At 40.9% G+C, this 8828-nt stretch overlaps 1 protein-coding gene across 1 annotated transcript; it reads left to right on the top strand.

The window, feature by feature from the left end:
* Positions 1–465: 465 nt before the first annotated feature.
* LOC110696369 lies at positions 466–864 on the top strand. The gene has a single exon (XM_021873656.1). The coding sequence runs from the start codon at positions 466–468 to the stop codon at positions 862–864; it is 399 nt and encodes a 132-aa protein (XP_021729348.1).
* The last annotated feature ends 7964 nt before the right edge of the window (positions 865–8828 follow it).

Genomic DNA, 8828 nt, shown 5'->3' with positions numbered 1-8828 from the left:
GCTTATATATTGGTTGCGGTTGACTACGTGACCAAGTAGATAGAGGCTACACCATCGCCAACCAACGACCACAAAGTAGTCCTAAATCTTCTAAGGAAGATCATCTTTCCAAGACTTGGGGTGCCTCGGACTCTAATTAGTGATGGTGGATCGCACTTTGCCAAGAAGCAACTTGAAGCCTTCCTTAAGAAATATGGTGTCCACCATAAAGTAGGGCTCCCATATCATCCCCAAACCCAAGGCCAAGTTGAGGTATCGAACCGAGAGATCAAGAACCTACTTGAGAAAATGGTGAACCAGACTCGAAAGGATTGATCCCTCAAACTTGATGATACTCTATGGACCCTTAGAACGGCCTACAAAGCCCCGATAGGAACTACTTCATACCGGTTGGTTTATGGAAAGGCTTGCCATCTCCCGGTAGACTTGGAACATAAGGCTTGGTGGGCTATCAAGGAGCTTAATATGGACCTTGGGGAAGCCGGAAAGAAAAGGTTGATGAAATTGAATGAACTAGAGGAGCTTCATTTCGATGCATATGAGAATTCAAGGCTTTATAAGGAGCAAACAAAGAAGTGGCACGATCAAAGGATAAGGTTCAAGGAATTCAAGGTTGGAGATGAAGTTCTACTTTTCAACTCTAGACTTCGTCTTTTCCCCGGAAAACTGAAATCCAAATGGTTTGGTCCTTTCAAGATTTCTAATGTTACTCCTTATAGGTCCTTTGAGCTAGATGCGGGCGATCACAAGATTTGGGTTAATGGACACCGCATCAAACTCTATCATTCAGGGAACGAAGTTGGTCGTATTGAGTGCCTTAGGCTTGATCCTATGGATTACAAGCCTTCTCTTGTTGAGCCCTAATGAATCGGAACAATGGTCAAGCTAATGACCTTAAAAAGAAGCGCTTCTCGGGAGGCAACCCGAGCCCCTTTCTCCCTTCTATTCTTTGAATTTTTTATTTTCGTAACTAGATTTTATGATTGAATCTAATCCATAGTTGTTTTTATTGTAGGTCAAGTAGGCCCAAGGAAGGAGCACAATGAAGAGAATTAACGACATTTATGCGCTTTTGATGATCTCGGGATGAAAGCTCTCGAAGCCAATTCCGTAATACAAGAGTATTGTCGTTTTGAACTCGAACTTTAATATGTTTTTAATGGGGTTTGTAATATTGATAAACAATTTAGTTTGATGTGTTAGGAATTTTTAGTAGAGTTAGAGAACATTTTGAGATTGATTGAAGGAGGAAAAATATTTTGTAGATGTCGTGAGAGGGCTCTCTCACAAGTCTGCGCAGGCGCGCAGAGTCCCTAGCGCGGGCGCGCACTTTCTGAAAAAAAGGGGCCAATGCTTCTGTAGATGGCATTCGCGCCCGTGAGAGGGCTCTCTCACAGGTCTGCGCGGGCGCGCAGGTGGATTTGCGCGGGCGCACACGATTGCAGTTCAGAAAAACGGCAGGTATGTATGCTTTCACCCTCATTTTCACTCTCAATCTCTCACATCTCTCTCTCCCCTAAACCCTAACCTCCATTGCTAACCTTCCTAATACCTCAAAATCCCCACCTTTCCTCCCCAAATCTCCCTCAAAATTCATCAAACACTCACCAAAACCTCACTTTGCACACTTTTGCTCATCAAAAACCCTTTATTCTCACCCAAGAAATTTCAAGAAAACTCCAAAAACCCCAATCTCCCATTGCACGAAGCTAGCCTCCTCGGTGAAGTTTTCGTTCGAATTTTCATCTTCAAGAAGGTATATCTAACTCCTTAAGCCTAATTTCTGCTAGATTTTGATAGAATTCATGATAGACTTCTTGCATTTGTGATGTTTGTGGGAGAAATTTTGACTCAATTGAAATACATGTGATATTTTTGCAATTCTTATGATTATATTGACATGTATATGAGTATTATTGCAAATATGTGATTCTAATGAAATACTTGCGGATGATTTGCAATTTTTGGGATTTTCTTGAAATAGTTAGGGAATTGTGAATTGTTAGATATAGGTATTTGTGGGTTTATGATTTGTAAATTGTTGGCCATGAATTTCATGATGAGTGTGAGTAGTTTGGGAATTTTGAGAATTGTTTGGGTGATGTATATATCTCATGAGCTCCTTGCCTATTGACTAACTTTGTTACGTTGTTGTTGTTGTATTCGTTGTGCTAATTGTTGTTTTGTAGGATTTCACTTGGTAGTGCGATTGAATTTTTGGGTTGGTACTCTTCGAATTGTGGTTTGGGTTGATATTTTCGGTGTTTTGGTGTGAAATTCTTTGTGGTATAAACTTTTGAGAAGTGGTTGGGGCGAAGATGTTGAAATTCAGTAGAAAACGATCAAAGAGTGGGACGGAACCACAACCCTCCCAACCTTCCCAATCCCAACAAAATCAACCAACTTTACCCCCTCTTACCTTCCAAAATAACAACCACGAAGCCAACTACAAAAAAATGAAAGAGAGGAAGCTTAGACCCTCCAAGCACTATCACCGTCCTGCCACCACAAACCTGGGTGTCGACGAAGACATTTGGGTACTCTTTAAGAACCTCAATTTGGGTACATTTGTGAACTCGTCATTCAACACCTACCTTGAGCCAACCCTTGAATTCTTTTCCACTTTCTCCAGTGAAGCTGTGGGGGATGACGACTTTAGAGTAACCTTCCAGCTTTTCAACAAATCTCATTCAATATCCTTGAGAGAGCTCAACATTGCCCTGGACTTTAATCCAGATGCTAACCTTGTCGCTCCCGAGAACTCCTCCTTCGAAGGTTATAATGAAAGACATTGGTGGAGGGGGATCACGGGAAAAGAAGAGTTCAAAACCCGCTACTCCTTAGCCAGTGAGATCGCTCACCCGGCCCTAAGAATCTTGCACCGTATACTTGGATACGCTATTTTCAACAAGCAGGATTTAGGGAAGATGTCTAGGGAGGATATTCTCACTCTGTGGTTCGCTACTCAACCCACCTTAGGCCGAAGAGTGAACCTAGGCTACTTCTTCATCAAAAATTGCTTATCAATCGCCAAGGGGAAGAAGACCGGCGAAATTGCCTGTGGGAGTATGGTAACAAGGTTAGCCTTGAAGCTTGGGCATGGGGACCTCCTCCCCTCTTGCACTATGGTTGGGAAGAGCAGTGACATCTTTCTCTATCTTGATCAATTTAAAAGGTTGGGATTCATTGCCTTCACCCCTATAGAGGGAGTTTATGATTGGTTGGTGTCTCATGCACACTGTTTCTTTCTCCCAAACCCGGATCTTACCTCCTTCCAATGGGAGTCCAGAAACATCTACTGGGTTAGGAGGGACAATGGTTTCCTTCCTGGAGCCGATCGAGGAGAGGGCCTTGTATTTGAGCAGGATGATGAGGAGATGGTGGATCAACAACAACAACATCAACATCAACAGCAACAACAGCAGCAGTTCTTCCAAAGCCAAGGCTTGGAAAGCCTTGAGCAGTGAATGGGGAGCCTCCAGTTGGGTGTTCAAAGCCTATTTGAAACCCAGCAAGGTATGTTTCTCCAACAGCAGTCTATTTATGATATGCATGTAGATAGAGGCAATGTCACGCCTCCGGTCAATTATCCATATTGGCCTCCCCAGCATGGCCCAGTGCCATCGTGGGGGGTGACAACGCCCCTACCTACCCCTATTGGCAAGGACCTTTCGAGCCAAATAGGGTGCGCCATGATTTCCCTGACGCATCCGGGTCCTATGATTATAGGTTGCCGGGTGGTAGTGATTATAAGGGTGATCCCAATTACCCCTATGTTGACCCCACCCACCCCCAACCCCTAACCATGCCCCCCCAATTCGACCCGTTGCCTACTTGGCAACAAGACCTCTTCCGAGGTCATTATGGTTGGCCTCCAGGCTACACTGGAGGTTGGGATCCCCACGGCCCACCTGACGGATTCTCCTACGGGGATACGGGGTCGGACTTCGGTGATCCTGGCCCTAGTGGGCACTAGCCCCCTGTTTTTCTTGGTTATTCCCCCTGTCCTTCCCTTCCTTTGTTTTGTCTTGGAGCAACGAGGTCGTTACTCCTTCTAAGTGTGGGGGGGGGGGGGGGGGTATAAGTGTCAGGAGTCGATTCTTTTGTATATAAGGGGCTTGCATCACTATAGTGTGGGGGGGGGGGGGAATCTTAGCTTGCTGTCTATTTCCGCTGCTTTTATTTGATATCCTGTTGTTTTTTATGTTTATTATGGGAAGATCTAATCCTTTGTATATAGTTTATGCTCTTTTTCTTTCTTTCTTTTTGGTGTGTTTTCCTTGTCTCACTGATGCAGATTGAAGAAGGAACTTCAAAAACAACTCACCCGCACTTCAAATTGCAAACCCGATGGTGAGTATGGTATGACTGCGCATTCCAAATTCAAGCGGCATTCGGTGAGACCCTTCCTTTTTCTTTTTGGTGTGTTTAGTTTTTTCTTCTTAGCCTAGGAAGGAGTTGAATGGTTCGAGGATGTTTGCATGCGGTTCCAAGGAACCTGGGATCGTTGGTATTGATACCGAACAATCACTTGTATGTCGATTGGGATTTATTTGAATCTTTATGCCTCATATGTGAACCCTCTTTACTCCTTTCTTTTGTTTCATTTCCTTTTTTTTTTATTTGTGATAAGCGTAATTATGGCATGATGATATAGTGGTATTTTGGAACTTGCTTACTACATTGGGACTCTATCTCCGTGATGATGCACCTTAGAATTCTTGTTTCTTCGTTCTTAACTTTGTGATGAGATGCACATTTTGAGATTGTTGTTGATTGAATTAGTCGAGTCTTAGTCAAGGTAGTAAAGGCAAGAACTAGTGATGGCATTTGAACCCTTAGTTCACGGTTTGTGGTAAGATGGAGTTGCTCCTCATAGTGGATTTGATGCCCCCTAGTTGGTAGTTGCTTACTCTTCTCGTCCCTAGTGAGGTTCATTTTGTTCATGCCTTCATCAATTTGTTGAGCGGCGTTTTTAGGATCCTCATCTATGCACGTTTGAATCCTTGTGTTGATTATTAACTCCTAAGATTGTGACCTTGGACTTTTGGGGGAGGAAAAGGGCATCATTTCTCATTTTCATTTATATTTTCTTTTATTTAGTTACAAATTTGGTTTTCGCTTTTGCATCAACCTCCTTGCCAACTAATTTGAGCCTAATGTTTCCCATCCTTGTCTCAACCCCATTACAAGCTTAACGACCTATGTTTTACCAACCCTTTTAGTTAGTGAATCACTAGGCTTGTAAGGCTAGTATAAAGAGTGTAGTGGATATGAGCATGAACCTTTGATGAAATTGGTTTGGAGCAAATTCTTGAGATGAAAGTCTAAATTTGAGCATGAAAGAAAATTTGGGTAGTGTGATGCTTTGAAAAAATAAATAAATAAAAAATAAATAAATAAAATAAATAAATAAGAGAGAAAAAGAGAAAAAAGTGATATGAGAAATTGATCTATCTTGTATATCCTTGAATAAAGTTAGTGATGCGAATGAAATCAAAATGTTTGGATGTTCGTTTGAGTTGTGGTTATGTCTTGAATTTTGACCTTGAGGGTTGCCCTTCCTCTTGCTTCACTTAGGGAATACTGCCACTATTTTAAATTGTTCTTCCGACCTCTACCTTAAGCCGTGTCATTACAACCCGTGTAAAGCCCCTTAGACCTTAGAAGTACGTGGTCATTAACCGGTGGAGGGAGATGGTTTTCAACCCTATGGAAAGAGCATGTATAGATGAGATGTCGGGATGATCTTTTACCTCCTCAAAGTAATTCTTTTTTCCGGTTCCTTCGTGGAATCATGAGGAGCCACCTAGGGGGATGATTTGAAGTTAGTGGGGGGAACGCGAACCGTTCTAGAGGGGACTAGGGAGGAAGATGACTCATTAGTTCTCTATGCTTGGCTTAGACTTGATTCTTGCAATCTTTAGCATCTTGAGAAGTGCGTGCACCATTTAGTTGAGAATGACTAATATTCTTTGATGTTGTTTATCATGGTTGAGCCCGAATAAAGCATTTGTCCATCTTGAAATTTGATGTTGTTTTTTTTTTTTTTTTTAAGCCATGCCGAATTATGTTTATCTTTGTAATGTTTGATTTGTCTTTTTCTCCTTGGTTTTTGCCAAGAGTTGTGGGTTAATCTCTTAGGAAACCCTCACGAGAGCATACTCGTCCTCTTAGGCGACTTTGAGGTTTAAATGGCTTGTTGTTTGCGCTAAAAACAACTGTGATTCCTACGAAAGTGAGTTAGTGTATATTCTTGTGTCTTTCCTTTATTTTTAATCTTGGTTGTCTGCTTTATTTCTAATTTGGGTGGTGATCTTGCTTGAGGACAAGCAAGAGGTAAGTGTGGGGGAATTTGATAAGTGGCATTTATGCCACTATTCGGGATCATTTTTCCTACCATTTCCCTCCATTTATCGCTTGTTTAGCCCTATTTTACCGCGCTTCTCCGTATATTGCACAACAATGCTATTTCCCTCGTACTTCCCCTCTACTTTACCTTTTTGTATTGTTTTTGGGTGTTTTCCTGTGTTTTGCAGGTAAACCAATCGATACGTGAAGTAGAAGAAAGTTCGGGATAGTTTTGAGAGCTGGTTTCATGAGCAAATCAAGTGAGGAGCTTCTAATCAGGCTGTGCGCCCAGGATAGCCCTCTCTCCCACTCTGCGCGGGCGCGCAACCCAAGAGAGAGGGCGCGCATTCAAGGCCAAATCAGGATGTATACCTCGTAGATGCCTTGCGCCCTGGAGAGGGCGCGCTCATCATCCTGCGCGGGCGCGATGATTCCTGGAAAGGGCGCGCAGATTAGCTTGAACTCTTGAAGATACAAGGCAACTTTCTGTAGATGCCAAGCGCGCTCAGTAGAGGGCGCGCAGTGTACTTCGCAGGCGCGCAGATGTTAGTAGAGGGCGTGCACAATGAAGTTCGCGGGCGCGCAACCCTTAGGAGAGGGTACGCATATCATCCTGCGCGGGCGCGCAAAGAGCTGTAGCGGGCGCGCACGATGTCAGCCCAGCCCGCATTTTTATTTCCCCACTTAAAAGCTGATTTAAAAAGGGGAATGAAGGTAGCTATTCCATTTAGGGTAATATGCTTAGAACATTTCTAGAGAGTGAATAGCCTCCATTGATGCTTGTATAAGTTTTTAGAGAGAGAAAATTCAGATTCTTAGTCTTTTATCACCCAAACTTTAATCTTTAAACTAGATTAGTGCTTTGATCATCCTTGTAATCAATATTGGAGCATTCTATTGGATTTTTGATGGTTCACCATTGAAGGTTCAAAGACCCATTTTCTTATTTCAATACAAAGTTGAAGCTTTGTGAGCTCTTTCTATCTTAATCTCTTTTATTTTGGTTTATTTACATATTTCAAGTATTTTTTATTGTTATGTTTATGATTTTGATTATGGCCAATATTTTAGGTATTGTTTATATGAGTAGTTTCTCTCTCCTAGGCTAGACTTTTAGCTAGGGGAAGGGGAATGGATTACTTGGTTTCTATTTGATTAAATACTTGATTTTTGGGGATTTAAACCCTTGTTGTATGAACGTGTGCTTATTGTTATATGGTTGATGTTGTGCACCATTGACTATATTATTACATGTCCTAATTGATGCGCGGGAGTGATCATGTTAGGATAGATCGTAGTTTATACATTGCTTAATCAATTGCATGGGAATGAATTGTGTTAAGTAGGATCTTTGATCCCTTGGTTGTGAATCCTTGATTATCTATGTTTTTATCTCTTAATCTCCAAGTGTGATGTTCCCCGATCCCCCTAGCGTTTTTAATCTCATAGTTTCCAATACTTGTTAGTCTTTGTTAATTGTTAGAGTAATTTTGGTGGCCTTAGTTTATTTATTGTCTTGTTTTCCACCACTCTTATTCATATACACCCCTTTTAAAACTCTATTGTTAGCACTTAGCTTTGCAATCTCCCATTTCTCCGTGGATCTCGACCCTTGCTTGCCCTTATACTCATTTAGGTAATCTAGGATTAATTTGATAGGAAGGTGTATTGACGACGACATTTCGCTCCTCATCAGATATCAGTAAGGAGTCCTTAGATGTCGTGGCAAACGAGATAAGTGTCATGAAAGAATTAGATGCGACGACTTATCAAACCAAGAATAGTTTGGAAATATTAGCAATTGGATTGCTTACCTGAAAATAATAAGTGTTAAGACAAGCCAAAGCATGTTTAATCACTTATTGATTTTTGGGATCTTGGAATTGTTTTATTCTTGCCAAAATGGGACAAACTTATGAATGTGTGAATAAAACGTTAATAAGTTGATTGAAATTGCTAGTCTGCATGTATTTCAAAACTTATTATGTTATCTTGATAATTGGTTATCCTTTGCACATATATTTGTAGAATTCTAAATCGAATTATAATGTTTCCAATGATTGGTAAAGGAGATGTTTGAGAATGGTGCTCAAAGAAAGGAAAAGACATTTCTAAAATACAATTTCTCATAAATGACTTTTATTACTAAGTCCGAAAGGACGGTTGGACATCATGTATTCAAAATACTAGTTAGTTTTGATAAACATGAAGTATTAAGTTGAAAACTCAATTTGTCAATAGTTGACAGCCTACATATCTTTTTGCTTAATACACAAATGAGTAGGACTCATTGATGTAGTTATTCAAGTACGAATTAAAGGAAAAGATGGAAATTTATTTTATGGCGCATTAGATGCTTAATTATGCCTAACAAAGTAAAAAAGTCAAAACACTTAAAACAGAGGTTCGTAAAGTTATGAGATGATGTATGATAAGAAATATAGGAAACAAAGAACAAAGAAAAGAAATTCAAGATT

Source organism: Chenopodium quinoa, unplaced genomic scaffold (genome assembly GCF_001683475.1).
Source record: "Chenopodium quinoa cultivar QQ74 unplaced genomic scaffold, ASM168347v1, whole genome shotgun sequence".
Lineage (NCBI taxonomy): Eukaryota > Viridiplantae > Streptophyta > Magnoliopsida > Caryophyllales > Amaranthaceae > Chenopodium > Chenopodium quinoa.
Note: the sequence above shows the minus strand (reverse complement) of the source record. Positions and strands in the feature narration are given on the sequence as shown.